The sequence below is a fragment of the Apodemus sylvaticus genome, chromosome 10 (assembly GCF_947179515.1).
Source record: "Apodemus sylvaticus chromosome 10, mApoSyl1.1, whole genome shotgun sequence".
Lineage (NCBI taxonomy): Eukaryota > Metazoa > Chordata > Mammalia > Rodentia > Muridae > Apodemus > Apodemus sylvaticus.
Genome location: NC_067481.1, coordinates 54,987,381 through 55,014,954, shown reverse-complemented (window position 1 = coordinate 55,014,954; position 27,574 = coordinate 54,987,381). Strand labels below are relative to the sequence as shown.

General features: G+C 49.1%; 1 protein-coding gene across 1 annotated transcript in view; it reads right to left on the bottom strand.

The window, feature by feature from the left end:
- The window catches only part of Dnah2 (dynein axonemal heavy chain 2), a 119,487-nt gene that overhangs the window by 27,493 nt on the left and 64,420 nt on the right, over positions 1-27,574 (bottom strand). Inside the window, 24 exon segments of the mRNA XM_052197141.1 lie at positions 249-388; positions 469-601; positions 1,867-2,006; positions 2,273-2,433; positions 2,808-2,975; positions 3,517-3,666; positions 3,802-3,932; positions 4,069-4,154; positions 6,111-6,299; positions 7,720-7,824; positions 8,378-8,602; positions 8,731-8,929; positions 9,208-9,299; positions 9,489-9,641; positions 13,068-13,226; positions 13,320-13,457; positions 14,691-14,827; positions 15,022-15,139; positions 15,532-15,750; positions 24,499-24,624; positions 24,876-25,028; positions 25,372-25,499; positions 26,624-26,804; positions 27,293-27,482. Coding sequence (XP_052053101.1) covers positions 249-388; positions 469-601; positions 1,867-2,006; positions 2,273-2,433; positions 2,808-2,975; positions 3,517-3,666; positions 3,802-3,932; positions 4,069-4,154; positions 6,111-6,299; positions 7,720-7,824; positions 8,378-8,602; positions 8,731-8,929; positions 9,208-9,299; positions 9,489-9,641; positions 13,068-13,226; positions 13,320-13,457; positions 14,691-14,827; positions 15,022-15,139; positions 15,532-15,750; positions 24,499-24,624; positions 24,876-25,028; positions 25,372-25,499; positions 26,624-26,804; positions 27,293-27,482 — 3,621 coding nt within the window.

Here is a 27,574-nt window from a genome sequence, read left to right as displayed (position 1 = left end):
GAGCAGCTCTAGAAAAGGTCTTCTCAAGGGAGCGCCTCCTCTAATTCACTTCTGGGAATAACTAAGATGCTCTGTGTACCTGCCACCATCCCCACCCCACCCCACCCACCCCTGACCCACACAGTGCCCATAGCCTCCAGCCTGTCCCCTTGGCCAGATCCTGGATATCTTCTAGTACATCACTTTACCAATCAATATCTTCAAAAGACACCAACACCCTGGCCCTCCCTGTCTCTTGACTTTCGTACTTTTTATATCCAGACACGAGCTCCAGATAGTTTGTGGGCGTAACGTAGTTGTATCTCCGCAGTTCCAACAGCATCTTCTGGGAATACTGAGCCACTGACCAGTGCATGGTGACAAAGATTTGGGCCACTTTCCTGTGGATCTGAAGCCGGTAATATAAGCTGGGAGATCAGGGTGTGGAGCAGGCATGAAGGGGGTGTGGATGTGTCAGGGGAAGCTCACATTCTCCTGTGTCCCCAAGTCCACTCCTATAAGGTACTTCTCAGCCACCTCTAGCAAGGCCTCTCGGGGCCACTCTGAGAACCAGTTGATGGTTGTACAGTTTACTAAGGCTGGGTACTGGCGAATCCAATTCCTAGGAAGAAGTCCAGGAGAGAAGTCTACTCACGATGCTTGATGCTTTCTAACACACGTTCATCCGCTCTGCAGTGACCCAAAGGCCCTGTCCTCCTCTTCCTGTCAGTTCCTCAGGACTTACCACCTCAGAGATAGAGCTAGCTCAGCATAACATTAAGAAATGCTCTCAGATCAAAAAGGCCCACATTTTCTAGATGTTGATCTTGAGCAAGTAGTATCTAACATTCTCAGATATCAGCTCCCTCATCTCTAGAAGGAGATTAACAGTATATACTAAGGTTGTTAAGAACCCGGCGAGGTAACCCAAAAAGAATGCTCAGCATGGCGCCGGTACCTTGGTAAATAAAATACACCATAAATCCATAAATTAAAACATAAGCACAGTGGTAACCCATTTTGCCTCTCCATCTGCTCTGCCTGCTTCTTATGTCTATGCTGGTTAGATTTTTTTTTTTTTTTTTTTTTTTTTTGGTTATTCAAGACAAGGTTTCTCTGTGTAGTCCTGGCTGTCCGGGAACTCACTCTGTAGACCAGGCTGGGCTCGAACTCAGAAATCCGCCTGCCTCTGCTGGGATTGCAGGCGTGTGCTACCACTGTCCAGCTAGATTTTTTTTAAGACAGGGCATCACATGTACAGATATTCTACGTAGTCACCCTGGCTACTCTGGTGCTTGCTATGTGGCCAGGCCTGGTCCTAGATTGTACCAGTCCTCTTGCTTTGGCTGTCTCTGTCCTGAGGCCATAGGTGTGCAATGCCACACAGCCTCTTCCTTCTGGTTTCCATTGTCCTGAAAAATCTAGTCATACCGAGAATGAGTAAAATATATATAATATATATATGTAATATATATTATATTTATATATATTTTTTGGTGTATACATACTGTGAATTCTATTTATCCTATAAAAAGCTGCTTGTCATATGCTACAGTGTGGATGAGCCTAGAGGATATCATAGAGTGAAGTCAGTCACAGAAGGACACACAGTGCACCATTCCCATGCACAAGGCCATCAAAGATCATCAGGTTCAAAGAGACAGAAAGCAGGAAGCGCCTTTTTGGAAGATGGGGGAGGGGAGTTGTTCTTTACTGGGAAAAGACTTTGAATCTGGGAAAATGAAAAGGCTCTGTTGGGAGTGACAATGCGGACAAAGCCCCTAAACTGTGGAGGGAGTCACATGGGATGCGCTAATTTCCAAAGATCACAGAAAGCCAAAAGACAAGGGGAAGCCTGTGGGGAGCCGGTCGCTCAGGAAGCCTCACCTGAAGGGGTCCCCCACGGGGCTCAGGCAGAGCACAATGTGCAGGTTGTTCCGCACACGCTCGATGAGGTATGCGAAGAGGCTGTCCGAGGATTCCGGTATCTGCTCTGCCCGGGCCTGGTCTATGATCTGGTTCTGGATCTACTCAGAAACCACACTGTATCAGAGGCCCGGCCTCTCACAGCAGGAGCAGCCAGACGGCAGTTAGGCTGGCAGACTGGAGTGGGATTTAAAGCAACCCTGCCTGTGAGGCCTCTGGGGAATGACTGACAGAGCAGCATGCCTTCAGCCTCACAGACACTGATCTGGGAGGTTGGGGTACTAGAGAAACAGATGTGGAATCTGTGGGAGTCTGGTGGTTTGTTAGGAAAGCCAAAGAATTAACTCACTACCAAAGGAAACTGTACCTCTTCAAATTCGTCAGACTTGTAGAGATTGGGGACTTCTCCCGAGCTGAGGATGTTGTTGATGTCTTCTAGGAAGGATTCGTCCGCTATCTGGGTGTCCACAAAAAGGAAAGACGTGGTCTGGAGTTCTACCCCTGCCTGGCGATACAGGCGCTTGATATCTGGCCGAACAAGTGAAGGGCAAAGGAAAAGACTTACTTCAGACTCCCCATCTGCCGGGCGGTGGTAGTGCACACCTGTAATCCCAGCACTCTGGGAGGCAGAGGCAGGCGGATTTCTGAGTTCGAGGCCAGCCTGGTCTACAGAGTGAGTTCCAGGATAGCCAGGGCTACACAGAGAAACCCTGTCTCTAAAACAAAAACAAAACAAAAACAGACTCCCCATCCTGAGCCTCTGAGCTGGAGGACCCTCCCCCAGCCATGAGCACTCCCAGCACACAAAGGCCAGGGCCATCTCACCACCGGGCAGGGCGGTACCTCAAGCAGCTTAGCTTTCATTCTAAAACCTCTGCCCACGTGCAGGAACCCAGCCGTACCGTCTCGGAACTCCTGTTTGCGGTAGTGCTTGGTAACCTCGATCTGGAACGTGTTGTACTCGCAGATGGAAGATGCCAAGCGGGCCAGACTCTGCCGCCCACTGCCCCCAATCCCCACCAGCAGCATGTTGCCTCGGGGCTGTCCGATCACGCGCACGATCCGAGTGACTGGGGGCGGGGTGAGGGTAACAACGCACTGGGTGAGCAAATCCAAGCAATTTCCAAACCCTGGGCTAGGGATCAAAACCTCTGAGGCTGAATTAGAGAAGTCAAGAAATAAAGGGTGGCCGGGCGGTGGTAGCGCATGCCTTTAATCCCAGCACTTAGGAGGCAGAGGCAGGCGGATTTCTGAGTTCGAGGCCAGCCTGGTCTACAGAGTGAGTTCCAGGACAGCCAGGGCTACACAGAGAAACCCTGTTTCAAAAAACAAAACAAAACAAAACAAAAGAAAGAAATAAAGAGTGGAGAAGGTAGTGCCTAAGGTCTGATGGCAAGTCAGCATTTAACTGACATTTTCCCCCTGCCCAGTGAACCCTAGTGGATAGGTGTGGTACTGCAGGCCTGTAATCCCAGAGAGAGGCAGCGGGGTCACAAGTTTAAGACCGGTTTGCTCTAAACCAGCAATTCAAAGTGGGCAAGGGTTACACAGCAAGACCCTGTCTTAAATAAAAAATGAATAACAGAAGGGCGGGAGGCGGCAAGCACTCACTGTGTTCTATGGCCTCCCGGAAGAGCACCAGCTGCATCGGCACAACAGACGGAGACAGGTTGTATTCATTCAGGGCCGTCTCCATGGCTGTCTTCAATACTGTCAGGTCAACCAGGTCTTCATAGACCTTGGGCTCCTTCAGGAAGTCCCCTAGGCCGCAGGAGAAGGGCATCAGCTTCCGCAATGCCTGGTCTTCCCCAGAGGTCCCTCAGGGCCATCAGCCCCCTGCCCTGCCCTTCTAACCTCAACCCTCTAAGCTCAAATGTGCCCCAGCTCCTGGCTCACCAAAGATGGGAGGGCGTTTGCTGGGACAGAGATGATGAAACGTGAGGTCAAAGAAGGTACCGAGTTTGTCACTTAAGATGCCCATAAAGGCTTCCATGTCTGTTGTGTCAACCAGTCTGTCAGAGAAGACTCTGTTGGGAAACAGTTGGGGAGGATCTCAGGAAGAGAACAGTCCCGGGGAGGCAAAGTCTGGAGGCAAAGGCTGGAGTTGGGAGCAAGGCTGGGGTGGGGGCGGGGCAGTCAGGCCAGGACACCCAGACATGTCACCTGAAACACTCATGAATCCAGAGTCTGGTGATGCTGGCTTTGGTATCATGGAAGTCCTTGTTGGCTCTAAGCATGCCCTGGAAGACCTGGAAAGTTGAAGCAATCATTGAAGAAGAGGGAAGAAGGAGATGCTCTGCAGGGCCGAAGGCAAGGGCAGAGAGCACAGCATTTCAGGAGAGGGGTGGCTTTAGGCATGTGCTTTGATGTGGACTCCTATTTTTCTTTTCTTTTCTTTTCTTTCTTTTTTTTTTTTTTTAGTTTTTGGTTTTTTTGGATTTGGGTTTTTCAAGACAGGGTTTCTCTGTATAGCCCTGGCTGTCCTGGACCTCACTGTGTAGACCAGGCTGGCCTCGAACTCAGAAATCCTCCTGCCTCTGCCTCCCAGAGTGCTGGGATTACAGGCGTGCGCCACCACTGCCCGGCCTATTTTTATTTTCTTAAAGATTAAAAAAATTATATATATGTATATTTGTGTGTTATGTGTATATATGAACATCTGTGTGTATATGTGTGTGTGTGTGGCAGGGGTGGGGGGTGAGGGTGACATATGTGCAGGAGCCAACAAGGGCCAGAAAAAGGCTTTCAGTTCCCCAAAGCTGAAGTTACCCATGGTTGTGAGTCACACAGTGTGAGTGCTGGAGAGCAAATTCAAGGCTCCACAAGAGCAGGCGCACACGGAGCACGGTGGTGCACGCCTTAATCCCAGCACCCAGAAGCAGGCGCAAGTGTAGCACTGTGCTCTGCGTTTGGGGCCAGCCTGGTTGTACTGTCTGGCTTTGTGTGCCAACATGACACAGGCTGGAGTTATCACAGAGAAAGGAGCTTCAGTTGGGGAAGTGCCTCCATGAGATCCAACTGTGGGGCATTTTCTCAGATAGTGATCAAGCAGGGGAGGGTGATGCCACCTTGTGGGTGGTGCCATCCCTGGGCTGGTAGTCTTGGGTTCTATAAGAAAGCAAGCTGAGGGCTGAAGAGATGGCTCCGCAGTTAAGAGTACTGACTGCTCTTCCGAAGATCCTGAGTTCAAATCTCAGCAACCACATGGTAGCTCACAACCATCTGTAATAAGATCTGATGCCCTCTTCTGGGTTGTCTGAAGACAGCTACAGTGTACTTATATATAATAAATAAATAAATCTCTAAAAAAAAAAAAAAAGAAAGAAAGAAAAAGAAAAAGAAAAAGAAAAAGAAAAAGAAGGCAGGCTGAGTAAACCAGGGGAAGCAAGCCAGTAAGGAACATCCCTCCATGGCCTCTGCATCAGCTCCTGCTTCCTGCCCTGCTTGAGTTCCAGTCCTGACTTCCTTTAGTGATGAACAGCAATGTGGAAGTGTAAGCTCAATAAACCCTTCCCTCCCCAACTTGCTTCTTGGTCATGATGTTTGTGCAGGAATAGAAACCCTAAGACACTGATCTACATGGAAAGTTCCAGGATAGGCAGAGCTACACAGAGAGATTCTGTCTCAAACACAAACAAAAACAAACAACAACAAAAACTGCAAACAGACCAGAACGCAATCCTAATGGCTGACTGACTCCTACACCTCCCCAGCCCCTTGCTATGGAATAATTCTTCTATTTCCTCCTCCTTTGTCTTCTTCCTCTTCCACTTCCTCTTCCTCCTCTTTCTTTTTATTCTTTTAGATTTATTTTATTCATCCTGTATGTATGTCTGTGCACCACGCGCATGCCGGCGCCTGAGGAAGCGGTGAGCCTCCACACAGGTCCTTCACAGGAACAAGTGTCCTTAACCACTGAGCCAAGTCTCCCGTCACTCTTCTTCTTTTTAAAAGTTTTATTTTTATTGTTTGAGTCTTACATGCATATCTGTACTACCTGTGTAAGTGGAGGAATTGGAGTTACACACAGTTGTGAGTCACATGTAGGTGCTGGGAACCGAACCCAGGTCCAGGGTAAGAGTAGCCAGTGCTATTAACTGCTGAGCCATTTCTCTAGCCCTGCTATGGAGGCCCCTAAGGCTCATTTTAAGAAAATGCTGAGGGGGCTGAGCCAGGTCAAAGCAGGGGCTCAGCCCAGTGCCTACCTTGGAGATGTCTCGGAGGTTGAAGAGGTAATGGATCTTGGCTGGCGTGGGCAGGAAGCGCTGTACCACCGTATTGTAAACATCCAGGGTGGCCTCTGTCACAACGTTCCCAATGGGTTTTACCTCTTCCTCAAAGTCCTGAAGCTTCTGGTTGATCATGGTGCCAAATATGCGGATGATCTGGGATTCCTAGAAAGAGGCCTCACACTCACTTCCTAAGTAAGGTTCCTGGGCCTGCAGCCAGGGCCAGGACCAGTGTGAGGCAAACGCCGCGCTCACCTCATGAGCAGAACCAAAGAGGCATTAAATAAATAAAACTCTAATGAAAAGAACTCATGTTTTTATATGAGCCTTAAAAATGAAAAAAATTATACAATCCATCCGTAATAAACACAAACATTGTAAGTAAAGATGGGTGGGCTCCGCTGGCACCCCCTTCACCTCAGCCTTCACTGTGGTTGGGAACGCACTGTACCGACTTCACACATAAAGTGTGGGTGTCTTATTCATCAAAGACTTTTTACTATTTATTTATTTATTTATTTTGATTTGGTTATTTTGAGACAGGGTTTCTCTGTATAGCCCTGGCTGTCCTGGAGCTCACTCTGTAGACCAGGCTGGCCTCGAACTCAGAAATCCGCCTGCCTCTGCCTCCCAAGTGCTGGGATTACAGACGTGTGCCACCAACACCTGGCTCTTTTTATTTTTTAAAATTAATTTTATTTCTATGTCTATGGCCATGTGTGTGCACAGGGCACGTGTGGAGATCACAGGGCACATGTGGAGATCACAGGGCCAATCTGGGGAAGAAGCCACTGTCCGTCAATCATGCAGTCCTAGGGGCTCGTGCCCTTTCCTGCTTTACATTAATTTTAACTCATTTAAGAAAATATTTAATTGAGAGTCAAATAGAAGCTAGGTATACTGGCATTCTCCTTTAATCCCAGCACTTGGGAGGCAGATCTCTATGAATTTGAGGCTAGCCTGATCTACAGAGTGAGTTTCAGGACAGCCAGGGCTACACAAAAACTGAAAGGGCCAAGAGTGCACCGATACACACGTTAGTGATACACACCTGCAAACTTGCCATTTGGGAAGCTAGAAAGGGTTTAAAGCCACTCTGGACTACATTTAGTGAGATCTTATCTCAAAAACTAAAACAAAACAAAACAAAACAAAACAAAAAAGCTATCTATTTCTCCTGACAGTGTTTTTGGTTTTTGTTATTTGTCTTATTTTCAGTCCCCTTACACCTGTATTCACTGCCCCCTAACCCTGGCGCTGGTGTTGGCTGTCAGCCTTGTAAGCTCACCTCCCTGAGTTTGTATCAGCCCCAGGCATTCTCTATGTGGCCATGGAGACCGTGGGCTCTACATTCCAGAGCCAGCAGGCCGAGCTTGCAAACGCTGCGGCTGTCCTGGCTCAGATGCCAAGGGCTTCTGCAGAGTCCCACCTGTCTGGTCACAGCTCCCTGTGTGCAGCTCTGCTGGCGCCTTGGCCCCTTGCCTGATCATCCTCATTCTAAGCGACTGGAATGGTTTTGCCTGGAAGATCCCTTCCTCCACCCCATGGCCTCACAGTGGGGAAGGCTCCACCCCCATGGCCTCACAGTGGGGAAGGTCATGTTGATGATGTTGAAGCGACTCTGCAGCCTGGGGGAGATCACAGTCCGTCCACCCCCTGGAGGACCCATGGCGGCCATCAGGAACATGTCCTGGAGAGAGACAGATGGGATGGTGAGCGATGGGATGGTGAGCGAGTCAGGACCTGCCTGGGAGCTGGGCCAGAGAGGACTCTGAAAGTTTCCAGTAGAAATGGTTGGTACACATCTGCCTGATCTGATCATTACACATCATTCTGCATGTGTTAAAATAGCATGCTGGCTGGCCATGGTAGCGCATGCCTTGAATTCCTGAACTCAGGAGACAGAGACAAGAGGATTTCTGTGAGTTCAAGGGACCAACCTGATCTACATAGCAAGTTCCAGGACAGCCAAAACTACTATATAGAAAGACCCTGGAAGGAGGTGTGTGTGTGTGTGTGTGTGTGTGTGAGCAGAAGTCTCGAAGCAAGGTGCTGTGAAGAGCAAGACTCTTAGTGACTAAGTACAGACAGGCTCGCTGAGGAGAGTCAGATGGGGTCCGTAACTTGGGAGCCAGATCTATGGGTCCTCAGAAAGGGGCAGCGCACTCCTGTGTAGGGAGGGATATACAGATAAGACCGCGGCCCGGAGTGGGGGTGGGACCCAGCGGAGGAGGGATGCTTACTCGGATGTGCTTGATGCTCTGTTTCATGCGATCATACCAGAAGCCATAGTCAATCCAGAGGCGGATCAGCTCCAGGGGCGGCTGGGACCCAAACATGTCCTTAGCGGGCATGTTTAGGTCATCCATAAAGGTGATCATGCTTTTGCCCCCGAATGGCACATATACACCCTTGGTTCGCTTCTCCACGCGGCTCTCAATAATGCTCTGCACGTTGTTCGATGTGGTCTGGTGGGAAAGCACACGGCAGGTGTGAGGGGCCCGAGAGAGGCACAGGCGGAGCCGAACACTTGAGATCCAGGCGAGAGCAGATGGCAGGGGCTGCTGGTCCAAGCCCCTGTCCCCCCACCACATACCTGTGCAGACATGTTGACAACGAGCACTGACCACTGGCTGGAGGGCAGGGACTGGAGAACACTCTGGGCTATGGAGGTCTTCCCAGTTCCCACGGGACCCACCAGTAAGACGGGGTTCTGGTTGGAAACCAAGGTGCTCACGAGGTAGTTGTATCGCACAGTATCAACAGTAGGCACCATGATCTTATAGAAAGGAGCACTGGGGAAAGAAAGGAACCGTGTCTCGAGGTCCATTGGCCCGCTGCGGTTCGGCTCTCCCTTCCTTCTTATTTATCTTCCTCTGGTGTCACCAAGGTCTAGTCACCAACCCAGCCTTCTGGGTCCTGGGAGGGTGGCATTCTTCAGGCCCCTGTCCTGAGAACCCTAGATCCAACTTCCTAAACCTTGTCACCTCTTCCTGGAATCGGCTTTCTCCTCTTTAGCTCGCCCCGACTTCTGGCCGCCACACCCGACTCACACCCTGGACCCTGCTCTCACTTGGGAGGGTAACGCCAGCTCTTGGGGAGCTTCTCCTCGAATGACGTCCAAGTCCGCATCTTGGGGTTCACGTAGTATTCATACACTGTGTCCTGACAACAAGCGCGAGTCGGGTCACCAGCCATTCCTCCAGCCCTTCCCAACTGGAGCTGGGCTCACAGACCGATGGGCGAAGAGGGTGGCAGCAAGATGTGAGCTCAGGGGCAGCGTGAGGGCCAGAGGTGCCCTGTAAGTCCCGCCAAAACGGGACATACAGGGCAGCTGGTTGTGAGGGCCCTGACCTTATTAGGAAAGGAGCCCTCGATTTCCCGAAGGTAACTGTCGATCTTCTTGCGGCCATCCTCATCCACGGAGGCGCACACGGACCAGATCATGCTGAACACGAATGTCATCTCCACCATAAAGGCGTAGTTTTCCGTATCGGCTGGGTTCACCTGGGTGGAGCAGAGAAGAGGTTCAGGAGTTCAGAGTGGTGAATTGGCCTTAGAATAATCTCCATTCCTCAAGGTACAGGAGGCACACCTATAAGGGATGGAAGGATCTATTTTAGCACTTATCCAGAAGGCAGAGAACCTACCGTCTTCTTTCAACCTGGTTCTGTATGGGAAGTTCATCTACCATCTACTCACGGGTTTTAGATAACTCTGGGATCCACTGCTGTTGCTCATGGCTAAGTCAGAAGGCAACTGTCATCTGGCCAAGCCAGGCTAGCCCTGGAGGACCACTCGTGAGTGTTCAAGGAGACAGGCATGTGGCCGCCTATATATAACTGCAAAAAAAACAAAACAAAAACAAAAACAAAACAAAAACAAAAAAAAACCCAAAACCAAAAACCAAAAAAGCAAAAAACAAAAAACTGGAGACAACCTAAACATCTACCAGTAGAGGAAGGGAAAATAAAATGCAGGATTTATCATGGAATAGTCCACAGCAGCTGCATTCCACCACAGCTGCATTCCACCACAGCTGTAGTCCAGCACAGCTGCAGTCCAGCACAGCTGCAGTCCAGCACAGCTAAAGCAATGGTGTGTGTCTGCAAGTGGCAATACACAACTCAATGTCATAGTTTTGGTTTGACAAGCATGTTACCTGTAGCATGATACATTTTTTAGATTTTTGTTTGTTTTGTTTCTGAGATAAGGTCTCTCTGTATAGCCCTGGATGTCCTGGGACTTGCTATATAGACCATGCTGGTCTCAAACTCACAGAAACTTACCTGTGTCTACCTCCTGTGTGCTGAGACTAAAGGCACGTACCATCATGCACACCACAGTCTCTTCCTAAACAGAACAGCACCTATGCATATCTGTGTGGTTTTATGTCAACAAGCATTTTTGTTTGTTTTTTTGAGACAAGGTCTTACTGTATAGCCCTGGCTGGCCTGGAACTCCCTATGTGGACCCAGATGGTTATAAAACTCACAGAGATCCACCTGCCTCTCCCTTCAAGCACTAGAATTAAGGTGTGTACTACCACCCCTGGCTGAGTACTTTAAGGAACCTAGAATTATACAAACAAGCATACTTCAGTGGTTACTTCTGTGGAGGGGAAAAGAAACCAAGATTAGGAAGGGGGGGGGGACAAATGGGCTAGAAAAGCTGTGTTTGCTGGGGCCTGCAGTCTCAGTACTGAGAAGGCAAACTGATCACAAGTTCAAGGCCCCACAGCCAGATCCTGTCTCAAAACGGGAGAAAGCAATATCTAATTAAAAATAAGTAAATTTGCTGGGCAGTGGTGGTGCACGCCTTTAATTCCAGCACCTGGAAGGCAGAGGCAGGCAGATTTCTGAGTTCAAGGCCAGCCTGGTCTGCAGAGTGAGCTCCAGGACAGCCAGGGCTACACAGAGAAACCCTGTCTCCAAAAAACCAAATCCAAAAAACCAAAAAAGAAAAAAAAAAAAAAAGTAAATTCAATGACTACTTATACAATTACAAACATAGTTTTGGAATTTCGGAGTGTGGCTCAGCAGTAAGCCCTTGCTTTGAGCCCATGAGAAACCACATTCAGAGGCCGAGCACCCACATATATAAATGCCAGGTGGGCGTTGCAGCTCACTGATAATCCTGGCACCGAGAGGGGACAGGAGGCTGCCCAGGCAAACTGTCCAGATCAGCTGAATCGGAAGACCCTATTTACCTAGGAAAAAAATTTAAAGTAGAGACAGATTGAGAAAGACATTTGACATCAACATTTGGCTTCAACACAAATTTCATCCACACTCGTGAACACACACACACACACACACACACACACACATGCTCAAAACAACTAAGTTTTATGGAGCTGAGGAGATGGCTCAGTTGATAAAGTGCTTTGCCACGCAGGCTTCCCGGGAAACAGCCAACCAACTCAGCATCCTTCTGACATCTCTGACATAGCACAGGGGCACAGCCACAGGCAGGGCTGAGGGATTCCTGATAACAGATTCTGGATAAGGACTCTTATAACTGCAGATAAACGGCACATGGCTGCAGTCTCAGTGCTTGGGAGGCCGAGGTGAGAGGCTCGTCATAGTTCCAGGCTAGCCAGGAATGCACAGAAAGCATAAAAATAGGATTACAGGATTCTGTCCAACCCAGAATGATAAGAGTTGGCCTTAGATCAACCCATGATCATCAAACTCTAGGCAGGAGAGTATGATGAGGATCTCTGGTTTGACAGAGAGCGAGGCCTTTGGTAGTAACAACCAGGCTCTTCTCTGAAGTCTGAGAGAGCCAGCCCCTCCCCCAGGAGCCTTTGCAGCCAGCAGACCCCTGCTCCCCACAACCATGTGAGGAGAGTGCAGCGACAGAAAATGAAGGCATGTTGGAAGAGCTGCAGCAGGACCTGGTGGAGTGTGATATCAGGCACTGGTCGGGGGAAAGGATACTATTCCTGCCCACATTCTTTTTATTTTTCTGTTGTTGCTTGGTTTTTTTTTTTTTTTTTGTTTTGTTTTGTTTTTGTTTTATTTTTCAAGGCAGGGTTTCTCTGTGTAGCCCTGGCTGTCCTGGAACACACTCCGTAGACCAGACTGGCCTCAAATTCAGAGATTCGCCTGCCCCTGCCTCCTGGGTGCTGGGATTACAGGCGTTTACCAGTACCCCCAGCTCGTTTTTCTTTTCTTAAGTGGCTTTTGCTCTTTTGATTTTAGGCAGGGTCTCACTGTAGCTCATGCTGCCCTTGATCCCGATATACAAGCCATGCTGCTGAGGGCGCAAGGTTTTCCTACCCGGGTCTTTTCAGTGCTGTGACTGCAGCTGTGTCTCACCATCCCTGGCCGCAGTGAATAACTTACACTGTCAAGAGATCTTAACTGCTGCTCATTATATATTAATAGTTTCGTTACCTGGTAACATCGTTAAAAATAATGTGAAACATTTCTAGGGCAATGACTTAATCTCAACCAAAAAAAACCCCCCAAAAAACCAAATTTAGTTATTTTAATTATAAACAACAAAAAATTTCTGATATATCAATTCATCTGAAACTTTCTAGAACTTATCAAATGGTATCCATGATATGGGTAGGAAACTAGGACCCCTCTTGGGCTGTTCATCCTCTCAGCCTCCCTCCCTCCCTCCCTCTCTCCCTCCCTCCTTCCTTCCCTCCCTCCTTCCCTCCTCCCTTCCTTCCTCCCTTCCTTCTTTCTTTTATGAGGCAAGTCCTCTGTCCCTGAGCTACACCACTACTTGCTATATTTAATTCAGCAAACATCCAAGCATGTGTATCTCTTTCTGCTTGCACACGTCCCCCTTCCCCATGGTCACTGCTGATGCTTCTCCTCTAAGTTTCTGTTTCAAGCTGCCCCCAAACTGAAGGTGTGTGGGTGGGTTGTGAGCCATCCCTCCACCATTGCCCTAGGCTGCTCCTCTCCTCACCCCATTCTCTGGTGTGGCCAGGACTGTGTAGAGCTTACAGAGCGAGATGATCCCACTGTACTCAGGGACGGGTACCAGCTCATTGCAGTTATCCTTTTTGAAGTTCAGTATCTTGTTGATGAACTTCTCAAACATGCGTTGGAGCGGCTCTATTTCCATCTAGATATGGACAAGAAGGGATGCCCTGTCTACCGTTATCTACTACTACAGGCCGCCCTGGTCACGGTCATGTCTCCTCAATTCCCTTTTTACCTTTGGCCTCTTTTCCAGCCATGACTGAACGTAAGGCTTCCAGCCCAGGTCCACATAGTCGGTGTAGACCATCCCACAGCGGGACACAGTGGCGGGAGAGGCCACGGCCAAGTTCTCCACTTCAAACAAGAGAGATACCTAAGAATGTAGACTCTTGTCAGGATGTCAGCAGCTCATTCGCAGTAATGAAAACACCCAAAACCCATGCCTTCCGGGTACTTGTCAAGTGAAACAAGAATGACTGGGCTTTATAAAATGGCTTCCCTCTGGTAGTTTATAAAATGGCTTCCCTCTGGTAGTTTATAAAATGGTTTCCCTCTGGTAGTTTATAAAATGGCTGGCTCCCTCTGGTAGTTTGAATGGGACTGCCCCCTCCCCAACCCCCATAGGCTCATGTATTTGAAAGCTTAGCGGCACTGCTTGAGAAGGATGAGGAGGTGTGGCCTCACTGAAGTGGATGTGGCTTCTTTGTGTCACTGGGCTCTGAGGTTTCAAGGGCCTGTACCAGGCCCAGTGTCTCTGCCTTTGGATCAAGATGGAGCACTCTCGGCTCCAGCTCTAGCGCCTGCCTGCCAATCACCGTGCTCAGCCATGATGATGCTGACAGACTAAACCTCTGAAACTGTAGCCAGCCCCCAGTTAAATGCTTTTTGCTTATAATAGTCGCCTGACTCATGGCATCTCTTCACAGCAATAGCGCACTGACTAAGACACTTTCTAAAAGAAATTAGAGCTCATTCAAATTTATCTTTAGGGAAAAAAATCACTCTCTGGCTTGCATGGAAGAAAAGAGTGGGTGGCCTGTGCCTATAATCGTGGTGTTTGCGCGCTAGAGGCGGGAACAGGGGGAGCAGGAGGAGCAGGAACCAAGGTTATCCTTTACTACCTAGGCCAGCCTGGTCTACATGAGATTCTACCTAAAATGAATGAGAAGGAGGAGAGGAAGGAGAGAAGGAGACGTTAAAATAAAGAAAAGAGATAGACATGACACCCCAGGAGTCATGGTACATGGTATGAAGGCCACACCTCACAGGCCAGTGGAAATGAAGCCAAGGACAGCCTGGGTCTATAACAGTGATTTCTAGACCCAAAGTTCTTTACTATACAATTGTTCCTGGGTAGCAATGGCCCCTCCCCCTATGCTGGAGATGGACCCCAGAGGCAAAGGCCAGGTAAGCCCTCCCACTGAGTCTACCATCATCAGCCTTTTGCCTCTTGCTTCAATTGCAGATTTCCCTGGATCGGATCCTCGTGCCAGCTCTTTCCATGTAATTCACTCTCAGAATGCCAGCCTCCACCTCAGCTTCCCTTCCACCCCCACGGCGGCCATCTTCCCCAGGGGCCTGGGATCCCTCCGTGTGGCAGTAGCACCTGCTCCGGCATTGCAATGCGCTCCCCGTTGATGAGGGTCAGCACTTTGTTGTCATCCATGACGGAGTTCATGCTCTCGATCCACAGCGTGTCCACGGGGCCGTCAAAAAGGATCCATTTCTCGTCTGGCTTCTCATCTTAGTGGCAGGCGGATGATACGGAAACCAAGAGGCTTCCACCTCCCTCTCCTCCCGCGTCCCTCACTGCCTGCTTCTTTGTCTTAAGGCATTCCTCGGGCATCTTTCAACCTCGCTGGGGCATCCTGTTCCAGGGTCCCCACTCTCTCAGGAGCTGCTGACATCTCCTGTCCCCCACCTGACCCACCGGATACCTGCACAGGCAGCCCGCATGACACTAGACAAGATGCCATCGGTCCACTCGTTGGTGTTGAGGTCATATTCGCCATACAGCTCCCCTAAGGACAGTGCCTTTGGGTTCAAAGGGAACTCCTAAAAATGACACCAGAAGGGACTTCTGAGGTGCCCGACCCAAGCCCCCAATACCCTTCCCCCATCCCAATCCTCTCTCTTAGGCTTTTTTTTTTGTTTTGAGACGGGGTTTCTCTGTGTAGCCTTGGCCGTCCTGGAACTCACTCTGTAGACCAGGCTGGCCTCAAACTCAGAAATCCGCCTGCCTCTGCCTCCCAAGTGCTGGGATTACAGGCGTGCACCACCACTCGGCTCTCTTAGGCTCTTGCACTGGTCATTGCTTGCTTCCCTCCCAGGCCTCTTCAGGTCCGGCCCCTCCCAACAGCTGTAGCTACAAAACAGCTGCCCTACGCACTCTAACTACGTCATCGCCCCACCGCGCACTCTAACTACGTCATTGTCCCACTGCGCACTCTAACAATGTTGTAGTTGGGTTCTCCGGCACGACACAGGGACGACAGAGAGGCCTGCAGAATTTTCCAGGAGGTGGTCTTGCTGCTGCCAGTGCCACCCACAATCATGGTGGAGTGGCGAGAGTTCTTGGTTTCGTACAACTGTAAAACCTTGGTGAGGGTAAAGGGTGTGATCTGCAGGCCCATTTCTCGGATCTCCTGCTCAATGGTGTCCCGTAGCTGAGGAAAGCGGAAGGAAAAAGTGTGAGTCAGCCAAGGGACTTTCAGACATCCTGCAGTGCCAGGGAAGACTCAGCAGACCCACCGCAAAAGACACCAAAGTCCTGAGAACTGCCTAGCCAGAGGGAAAATACTGGGCTCTGGGATCTATAGACAGCGCAGTGGCAGGGTGCTAGCTGAGAAAACACAAGGCTGTGGATTTGATCCCCATATCTCTGAAGGAAGGCATGCAGGAGGGTGGGAAGAAAGGAGAGACCTAGGAGGGAGGGGGGAAAAGGCAGGCAGGCAAGCTGGCTACATTAGAACTGAGGAACCAGCTCAGTAGGAAAGAGTATTTTTCTGCTCAATCCTGAGGGCTGCACACGGCCCTGCAACTGCAGTGCTGTGAGGAGCGGAGAGAGGATCACTGGGGTTTGCTGAACAGCCATGCTCCAGGGGCAGGGAGAGACCGTCTCAAAGGAATAAGGCAGAGTGACAGATCAAGCCAGTCTGTGTCCTTTTGTGACCTGTGTGTGTACATCCATGCACATATACCAGACAGACAAACAGACAGACAGACACACACACATATCCTGCATATATGAACAGAGGATGCTGGCGTCTCTGTTCAGCCAACCTGGCTTCCTAGCGTTTGGTTTTGTCATTTTGAGTTGGTTTTCCTTGGAAACAGCCTCCTCCTGTGTACAGTGTCTAATGTAGTCCTACACGTTTTTAAAGCATCATTCAACAACTACTTACTGAATCTTTGTGGCACTGTGCCAATACTAGAGATACAGTTGGGAACAAAATTATTTTACCATGCTTTAAGATCTCACTGTCCTCAGCTGAGAGATAGCGCAGTTGAGAGCATTGGCTGCTCCTGCATAGGACCTAGAATTAGTTCCCAGCACCCACACAGCAGCTCACAACTGTTCGCATTTTGTCTAAGCTCTGCCCCACAGTTACCTGGCAACAGCCAGGTGTGCCTGACAAACTGTGAAAGGGGCCCCTCCTCTCTTGTTCTTGCCTTCTTGTTCTTGCACTGCCCCCCCCATTCCTTCTCCCAATTTCCTTCCTCCCCCTCTCTCCACGTGCTCATGGCTGGCCTCTACTTGTCTACTCTCTCTCTCTCTCTCTGCATTTCTCTGCCTCTACTTCCTCTTAACTACCCTGCCCATGCTCTGAATAACTCTAAGGGATGCCTCAGCATGAGCCTTCTCATACCTGACTACACCTCCACCAAAACATATTCCCTTCTCTCTTTATCTTTTTATAAACACAACAACAACCATTTATAATTCCAGAGGATTCTTTTTTCTCTTTGGGTCTTTGTGGCTCCAGACACACACGTAGTCTGGAGTGGGTGGTGCAAAACAAAACACTCACATACACAGAAATAAGTTAATTTAAAAAGTATTTTCAGATTAGTCGGGAGTCTAGCAGAGGCAGAGGGAAGCAGAGGCAGGTGGAACTTTTGAGTTGGAGGCCAGCCTGGTCTACAGAGTGAGTTCCAGGACAGCCAGGGCTACACAGAGAAACCCTGTCTCGAAAAACAAAACAAAACAACAAAAAAAAGGCAACAAAAAGTCTACATCCAGAATTGTTTGTTTGGTTTGATTTGGTTTTTGGGTTTTTGTTTGTTTGGTTTTTTTATTTATTTGTTTATTTATTTATTTATTTTGGTTTTTCCGAGACAGGGTTTCTCTGTGTAGCCCTGACTGTCCTAAAACTTACTCTGTAGACCAGGCTGGCCTTGAACTCAGAAATCCGCCTGCCTCTGCCTCCCAAGTGCTGGGATTACAGGCGTGCGCCACCATGCCCGGCTTGGTTTTTGGTTTTCAAGACAGGGTTTCTTTGTGTAGCCCTGGTGGATCTTGAATTCACTCTGTTGACCTGGCTGTCCCCCAGATCCAGAGATCTGCCTGCCTCAATCCCCTTGGTGCTGGGATTAAAGCCACCCCCCCCCAATATTTTTATTTTTTTGAAACATAGTCTTACTCTATAGCCAACTACATATCCCAGGATTCCTTAAAACTAGTAGTTCCCCTCCAGCCCCACCTCCCATGTACTGAGGTCACAGGCACAAGCCCATATCTGTATATTTTCCTTAACTTTTTAATATTGTATCTTTCTGTAGTTTGCTTTAGGGATGGTGAGATGGAGTAGAGGCTAAAGGCATTTGCTGGGCCAGCTGGGTGAGCTGAGGTTTTTGACCACCAGAGCCCATGGATGCGTGAAAGTTGCTGACCACCAAGATCCAGCCAACTTCAGCATAGTTGGAAGAAAAGCCCGTGTCCTTACACTAACACTGGGCAGCTTTTACCTGAGACACGCCCACACCCTGAATGCTGTACTCACCAAACCAGACTCCTCAGACCAAATTTAACCAACTCATCCAAACACAGGGCTCCCCTCCCTCACCTGTTTATAAACTGCCCACGGGGCCACATCTGTCTTCTCTCCATCCAGAGGCAGCCCATTGTCCTTCTGGGGTAAGTATCCCTCCCCCCCCCTTGTTCCTTTTCTCCCTCCCTCATCCTCACCCTCATCTCTGTCTGATTCCCTGCCCTTTGTCCCTCTGGGACAAATAAATCTCCGCTGTGCTGAGAACTTAGTCTTGCTGTTGTGCCCTGGGCTGCCTCTGGTCATTCATAACCAATTCCACAAAGCTGTCCTCTGGCCTCCACACATGTGCTATGGCATGCATGCACATACACATCGACCATACAGACTCTAATAATAATGATGATAATCAATAGAAACATAAAGCTTGCTTTGTCTGATACCAGTAATTATCACTGTGGTCAGAATACATATGCTGAATAGATGCCTTCAAATTTTTTGAGGCAGATTCATGGCCTTTACACTTTCAGAGTTTCTTTTTTTTTTTTTCAAAAGATGTATTTACTTATTATATATATATGTGAGTACACTGTAGCTGTCTTCAGACACTCCAGAAGAGGGGGAAGATCTCAATACCGATGGCTGTGAGCAACCATGTGGTTGCTGGGATTTGAACTCAGGACCTTCAAAAGAGCAGTCAGTGCTCTTAACCCCTAAACCATCTCTACAGCCCAACATTTAGAGTTTCTATATGTTCTATGTAAGTGAAATTTGTAACTTGAGTGAAATTTCTTTAGCTATGAAGCAATTCAAAGTTGTATGTTGTGTTGTTTGAATCTTCCATGACCGTGAATTTTAGTCAGCCTGGTTTACTTACTAAGAGGTTAAAATTGCCTCATGAGTTTGTCTATTTCTCCTGATATCTCAGCCAATCTAGCTTTAGTTCTTTTGAGTCTGTATCATTAAGTACATCCAAATTAGGTCTATTTTATCTTCCTAGTCAGTCGGAACCTTTTATTATGAGGTGACTTTCTATTTCCAGTAAAGCTCTTGGCCTTGAAGGCTGCGCAGTCAGTCGCTAGCTGGTGGCTTCCCTAGGTTTCTCTGGAGTAGTTATCTGGCAGACCTCCTGAGGAGACTCTTTGTCTGTAGGTTCCAGGTGTGTCTCCTGTAAACACTCTGAGCATTACCACAGGAGGTGGGCTTTTCTGCCAGACGGTTCGGTTTTCCCTGAGGGCTCTAACGATACTGTTCCTGTCGATCACCTGGGTTTCCAGATTCGAGTCACTAACCTAACTCCAAACTCTGCTAATTGTCTCAGAATGAAGGCCACATCACTTATTAATGTTTCTGTTATACACACTCTCGAAGCCTTTGGATTTTATTTATCAGTAGAGGAAGGGTTCACGTACTGAAGAGATTTGATAGCCTTGACTCTGATTGCCTTCTCTCTCCGCCCACCCTGTGACTGCCATCTTGGGCTCTCTGTTCACCATCATCTGAAGCGTTATTTAAGCTTCTCTTGAATGGTGTCCCTGTGTCTGCTTCCCTGCTAACTTTTCAGTCTGTACCTGTGCTTTAGTGAAGCCACATTCTCTCACAACTTTCGAACATAGTAGAGGCTGTTTGTTCGTTTGTTTCACCATAATTGAAAGTGTAGCTGATCTAGCCTTCTATTTACCACTAGAATTTTGAAGGCTGCTCCATTATTAGCATACTTAATACTATTGAGACACAGAACAGCCTAATTTGTGGTTGTTTTTAGTCTCTTGCCTCTCTTCTCTTTTCCTCCTAGGAAACAAGTGAAATAGTCTCCTAGTTCAATATCCAGAATTTCGGGGGGGGGGTGCGTGTTAAAGGATTGCTCCAGTCCTTTAGCTGGTCTCCTTTAGCTATAGGGACCCCATACCTCCATTTTCTCCTCTCCTACTTTTGAAATTATTTAAACTTTATCTCGCCTAGATTTCCCTTTAAATCCTATCTCTCCTCCCCATTGTCTGCTGGTCAGTCTGCCTTAGTCCTTTCTTAACGGCTTGTCAGTAGAATTTCACTTCAATAATTCTGATTGTTGTTCATTTGTGTGTGCACCAGGGTAGGGTCTCCATAATCTGATTGTTGTTCATTTGTGTGTGCACTAGGGTAGGGTCTCGGTGGCCCCGGCTGATCTGAATACATAGAGGCACAAGATAATCCTCTCTCTCACCAGCACCTGTGTGTGCAGGTGTGCCCACCACTCCCCAGCAGAAACTGTCATGGACGGTTTGTTTCCTATTTCCTCCCCTTAGGCTATCTACTTTCTCCATCTGGCTCTTTCTTGTTTGTTTGCAGTTCTTTTGTTACAGAACCTGGGTCCTGCAGCTAAGCAGATCCTAAGCAGATAGGTATGCAAGCCAGACAAGGGCAAGTCCTGCATCCCCCACCCTGTGGGGAGGGGCAGGAAGGCAGCCCCATCTCCCCCACCACCCCTGTGGGGAGGGGCAGGAAGGCAGCCCCTTCACTCCCCTCTGGGGAGGGGCAGGAAGAGGGAAGGGCAGGAAGGAGGCGGGATCAGTCTCGCCTTGACCTTTTCTGGGTCACACATTAACTAAGCCCCCACCTCATATCCAGAGAGTGATTCCTGACATGTGGCATGAATGGCAATGTGCCCACTCCCCTACTTCTGTCGCAGACCATAGTTCACATATCACATATTGACTAAGCCTGCTTCCTTGTGATACAAGATCACCCCTCTTCGCAGGAACCCTTACAAAGTAGACTCCTTGCTTCTCTCAGGGCTAATACTTTCCTTCAGTCTCTTTAACATACTGTCTGTTGCCCTACATTTAAAAAAGTCTCTTGTTAGCCGGGCGATGGTGGTGCATGCCTGTAATCCCAGCACTCTGGGAGGCAGAGGCAGGCGGATTTCTGAGTTTGAGGTCAGCCAGAGCTACACAGAGAAACCCTGTCTCAAAAAAACCAAAATCCAAAACCAACCAAACAAAAAGTCTCTTGTCTCAAGAATTTGGCTCAACACCCCCACTCCTTCTCTGTCACCTCCTCCCTCCCACTAGTAACACCTAACAGCCTTCCTACTAGAGCCTCTTTAGTGAGCTTAGTTTTTCCTTGCATCCATTCATACACACACACACACACACACACACTCACATGAATATATATTATAGCCCAGGCTACCCTCAAATTCCTTATGGAGCTAAGGTTGGCCTTGTATTCCTGATTCTTCCACCTCTATCCCATTTTCTGTTTATATGACTGGGTGTGGGGCTCCCAGACTGTAAGCTGAGCAGCCCTGCAGGTAACAGTGCACTTGGGGTCGGTCTTTCTGCCACGCTCCAGTCACTCCTCTTGGGTCAGAAGAATTCCCCAGAGAGAATGCTTTCACTTGCCTGTCTGGGTGCCCCTATTCTTTAAGCTGAGATATGAAAGAAAGCATCTAATCTGCAAATGTTCCCTCAGTGCTGATTAATCCTTCCTCATAGGCCTGCTGTCCCTCAGGCTTGACACCAGGGAGGCACAGTGACCCAGGGCCATGAAGACACCAGATCTTAGAGATACAACTCCTTTCTCCCCGAGACTTGTCCTGCTACACAACTCTGGCTGGCTTCAATCTTCCAGTGTAGACCAAGCTCATCTCAAACTTTAGTGATCCTCCTGCCTCTGCCTTCGGATGCTGGGACTGCTGGTGAGTTGAGACCTATGCAGTCTGGAGCAGTTTGCCTCAGAAGCCCTCGTTGCTTTCCTGCGCTGCTCTGCCCGCCTGCCCCTTATTTAGATGTCACAAACGTCAAACTGAAATTGCCGCTCTGCTTCCATTTCTGGAGTTCTCAGGCCGAGCTTAGTGCGACCTGTGAGATTTCTCCTTTCTCCTTTTTTAAAAAAATTTTTTTAATTTTATTTATTTTTTTGGTTTTTATCGAGACAGGGTTTCTCTGTGTAGCTCTGGCTGTCCTGGAACTCACTCTGTAGACCAGGCTGGCCTGGAACTCAGAAATCCGCCTGCCTCTGCCTCCCAAGTGCTGGGATTACAGGCGTGTGCCACCACGCCCCGCTCCTTTCTCCTTTTTCATGCTCTTTGACAGACAGCATATTCTTTGGATTTGACATGTATGCCTTAGAAATCAATCTTTCTGTTTGTTTGTTGGAGACTGGGCTACTCTGTGGAGCCCCTGCTGTCCTGGAACTCACTCTGTAGACCAGACTGGACTTGAACTCAGAGATCCACCTGCCTCTGCCTCCCAGGTTCTGGGATTAAATGTTTGTGCCGCCCCCACTTAGCAGAAACTAGACTTCAACGCAGTTGTCATGAATATAACTGACTTTGCTTAGCTGGAAGTTTTCTGTTTCTCTGCTAAGGCTATTTTTTTCTTCTCCCCCAATTATGCTTTTATTTTAGATTTTAGATATAGATTTATTTATTTTTTTATGTGTATGTGTGCGAGTGCATACACATGCAGGAAATTGTGTGAAGGCAGAGGACCCAGTGGGACTTCAGTTACGGGCAGTTAAGAACCACCATGAGTCCGGGAACCACAGCTGGATCCTCTGCCAAGACAATAAGTGCCCTTAACTACTACACCCTTCCTTCCTTCCTTCCTTCCTTCCTTCCTTCCTTCCTTCCTTCCTTCCTTCCTTCCTTCCTTCCACCCTTCCTTCCTTCCTTCTTTCCTTCCTTCCTTCCCTCCTTCCAGTGTAGATCTGGCTGGTTTGGCCCTTTCTGACTTCCACCTCCAGAGAACGCTGAGATTATAGACATGCACTAGCATGCCTAGATGTTTCTACAAATCTATTCACTCTTCTTCCCAACATGATTTGCTTAGAGCCTCTTGTCTCTTATTTCCTTGAGAATATTGGAGACGGCTATCTGCAGATTTCTTGGAGTGACCATGTGACCATGACATGAAGGGCCACCCCTCTGCCGGCCTTGTTTTCCAGCGTCCATCCGCATTAGGCTTGCGCTGTCCTCTGGGCTCTGCTGCCGTTGCATTCGGTCCTCATTCTTCTGGACTAGGGCTGAGACTGAGCTCCTCCAGAAACCATTCCCTTTGCTTCCACCAGTCACCTGGGGGCACTGACAACCGGCACCCCCTCTCCTGCCCCGGAGATGAAGCTTGAGACTTTCAACTACACGGCCTGAGGCTGACCTGAAGAGATGTCGGGGAAACCTTTGACCCCTCCCTTCTATCACCAGGACTCAGACAAGCACAGCTCTTTCCAGGTTGTAAATTGTCCTTTCCTATCAGTAGATGGCGGCGAGGGTGTGTCCCCGTAGCCTGATGCTCCTATAACAGTGGCCTTTAAGGTCCACCTCCAGACTTGGGCTGCTTTCCTTCCTATTCCTGGTACCTTAGACTGACAAAATTCCATGGGGGAAACAGTATTGGAACCTCCTTGCCTCTCAAAGTCCCCACACCAAGGGCCCTAGAATTCTCGCCATCTTAGCAATGTTCTAAAAGGGGATGTATTTCTTTGAATGTTTTAATCTAGCATTCAGCAGTTTCAACTAAAACAACAGCTCAGAGGGTGTGGACGAACACAAGGAGGGGATGCTCTCGTAGCCTCTATTCCTCTGCTCTCACAGACCACAGAGCTCCTAGAGACTCTCTTCAAAGTTCCCACCATAAGGACAGGAGGCGAGGTGGGAGATGGCTGGTGGATACAGACAGGGTAGCTGAGCTTTCAGTGAATTCAAGGATCTGAGGGGTAGAAGTTACTTGAGCCTGACATGGTGGCCCATAGTGAGGTCCTGTTGGTATGAGGCCAGCCTGGTCTGTATAGGGAGCTCGGGGTCATCCAGGGTTACATAGCAACACCCTGTCTCTATATTAATTAATTAATTAAGTAAGTAGGTAAGTGTTGTGAACAGGTAATCCTGAAAGATATGAGTCAGAGAAAAAGCTGTCTGTGTGAGTCCTAGGAAGAGCCAACTGTGCCATTCAAAGTCACACCATTCAGAAGTTCAGGACTTCACACTCCCTGTTCCCAGATGCACAGTCACTCATGAAATCAGGGAGCTGGTTAACAAGAGTAAATACAAGGCCAGCAAGAGGGCTCAGGGAGTAAAGGCACCTGCAGCCAGGCCTGATCTGAACCTGATCCCCGGGACCCAGTTGGTGGAAGGAGAGAACTGGTTCCTGTAAGCTGTCCTCTGACCTCCACATAGACACCCACCAATCAAAATAATGTTCTTTTTAAAAGGAGGTGGGGCTGGACTGGAGAGATGGCTCAGTGGTTAAGAGCACTGTCTGCTCTTCCAGAGGTCCTGAGCTCAACTCTCAGAAACCACATGGTGGCTCACAACCATCTGTAATGGGATCTGATGCCTTCTTCTGGTGTGTCTGAAGACAGCAACAGTGTACTCACCTACGTTAAATAATAATAATAAACCTTAAAATAAGTAAATAAAAGGAGACGGGGGGAGGGGGCAGACACCTTGCCGTAGTCGATGACTGGGAGCTCAATGTTGGGGAAAAGGTCTTGCACGATGGCATTGAACAAAGGGACGTCCACTGACGTCAGCTTGGCGATGTTCATGTCTCTCATGGAGAGCAGCAGGACCTGTGAGGAAAGTGAGACCTAAGGACGATGGATGATATGCCAGTGTCTGTCCTCAGCAACGCAACAGGGACGATCAGGACGATCAGGCTCTATCAGGCCAGCCAGGGGACAAAGCCTGAGGTGGTGGGTAGGGCAGGGGTGGATGTGTGCATGGACAAGCAAGGGTCTGGAAACTTTCCTGACGACATCATCACACCAGTGACAAAAGAGGCAAAGAGCCGAGGGCCACGAGGGCCACGTGTCTGGCCTACCTCTTCATCAGACAGGTCCGGCTGTAGGCGGCGCTTCTTGCCGGCGTATCGCAGAAGGGAAGTGAGGGCGCGCAGGCCGAAGTCGTAGTGGTCCTGCCTGGAGAGCTGCTGTACGGCCAGTGAGTACAGTGTGTACACTTTCTTGGCCAGGATCTGGGAACCGTGAGGAGGAGACAATGGCTCACCTCCCACAAGTCCCCTTTTTATTTAGGGACACTCAGACACAAGAACTTAGGTCAGGGACTTGAAGCAGCTAGGAAGTGCTCTGAACAATTGTAGGAGATCTTGTGGACTGTGCTATTGTTGGTTAGTGGCTTCACAGAAGAGAGACACCCCACCACCCGGCTGTCCGCCCGTGTTCCTCTGGCTTCAGATCCTACTGACAATACTTTGAAGATCTCAGTAGGATAACCAGATTGTGAGGCGTTCAGGGGCTCCTCTTTCCAGGGAACAATTATGCCAAGGAAACGAAATAAGAAATAGATTATTACAATACCTTGCAGTTGCCAAAGCCCTCCCCAAAAAGAATGATTTCTGCAATAAGTGTCGAATCAGGCACCACCATGGCAATTGGGCGGAACATGGACTTCAGGTTCTCCGGAAGCTCTGTGCGGCCGGCATAGCCTGGAGACAAAGCCGCCTGTTCAGAACCCGTTTGCCTATCCTCACTTGGTCTCTCAAAGATCCAACTTGCCCAACCTTTATCATGGCCCTAACTTTCTCCCCAGCCCCAGCTCTAAGATGGCGTCTTCCTCATCCCAGCCCTGGCTCCCTCCCTCGTCTTCTCTCTTCATAGGTGCTCTCATTAAGTTTCACATGGCCCTGAAACCACAGAGCTGCCGAGTTATACGTGGGGCCCACTAGGTGGGGCCCACACGAGCCCTCTAAACTCGCAGCTGCTGTCGCTATGATCCGATGCTTCCCAACAGGTGCTCTCCTAGACCCTTCCCCTAAAGAGGTTCCTAATGGGCAGCTGGGCAGCCATGAAACTGAAAACCTCAAACATTGGGGAAACTTCCATTTTCCAAGAGGGACAGGAGGCAGAGCCGCGAGCTAACCCATTGGGAAAAGGTGGCTCTGCCTTTAAAGGCTTCCACAGAGACAAGTAGGTGTTTCTTGAGCCTTGGGGAGGACAGGAAGTGTTACTTCCTCCTCTCCTCGTGGCTTCTCTTCTGCTGTTGCTGTAATTTGGATCCCAAGTGTCCCGTAAAGGCTTTGTTCCTAAAGCAGCAGGTCCAGGGGCGGAGCCTGCTAGAAGCGATTAGATAATGAGGGTCTGGACCTCATCAAAGGACTGTTTCACTGACTGAACGCCACAGAAACTCTAGAAGGTGTGGCCTACTTGAAAGAAGTAAATCACTGGAGTATGCCCAAGAATCAACGAAATCTCCCTCCTCCCTGTCTCTCCCTTCAACCTTCCTTTCCCGTTTATCTCCCTCCCTCCCTCCTCCCTGGTCACCCTGAGCAATCCTGTTCCCCCACACTTCCTTCATTCCATCCTGCCTCACCTCACCAACAAAGGTCCATGGATGAGATTGTGGGACCACAGCTCCCCTTTCCTCCTTTAAGCTAAATACCCCTTGGGGATTTTGTCACATTAATAGAAAGCAGATGAACACACAGTCACCTTTAGTCAAATACTTCTTAGACAAATGCTTTGACACAGAAAGGGAAAAGGACACAATACTTATCCCAGATGCCCAGTTCTCCTGCCCCCTTGCCCTGTGTCACCTGGTTCCTCCACCTACCGGGATTCATGGTGATGAAGATCCCACAAGACCACACCAGATTTATTTCAAAGCCCTCGAAATAGAAACGTGTGAGGTTGGCTGTCAGGGCAGACAGGATGGACAGGATCTGCTGGGCCACCACGGACAGCACCTCAATGTTGATGCGGTTAAACTCATCAAAGCAGCCCCAGGCTCCAGTCTGTGGAGCGGGAGAGAGGGGCAGAGTCACTACAGCAAGAGAGGTGCCCCAGGCCACCAGACCGCAGCCTGACACACCCGTCCCAAAAATGCTTCAGTAGCAAAGGTGGCATCCGAACCAGGGGGTGCACAGGGGACCAGAGCAACAGTGTCATAGCCTCTGGCCAGAGCTTTCCAACAGACCAGACAGCCAACAGTGATGGCTAGGACACCTAGAGGCTGGGACTTGGGTGCACTGAGTAGTAACTCCTGTGTGCTGGGCAGTTTCTGCATATGCTCTGTTTAATCCTTACGTGGCCAGAGTTTGCAAACTTGCAATGTGAAACTCAGGGAGTTGAAGGGGTTTTACTTCTTCATTCTGACTGTAAGAATTGCCCGTGGCAAGCTGTCATGCAAGCCACACAGGTACAAACCAGATTGGGGTTTCGGCTGATTTTCAGGTACTAGAAGATATGTAAAGACTTTAGGATGGGGAGGCAGGGTACTGACCTGTGCCAGTCCTGAGTACATTCTTCCCATGGACTTATAGTCTAAGCCCTCGGAGCAGTTGACCACGATGACGTATATACCCAATGCCTTGCCCAGGTCCTTGACTGTCTCTGTCTTTCCAGTACCTGCTGGGCCTTTGGGGGAGCCCCCACGATGGAGGTGCAGTGCCGTGGTCAACGTCATGTAACATCTGAGAATTTAAGACACGACTCGGGTCAGATAGTCGACTGGAGGACTCAGACACCTCTGCAGCTCCTACCCGGAAGACCAGTTCACCCCTCA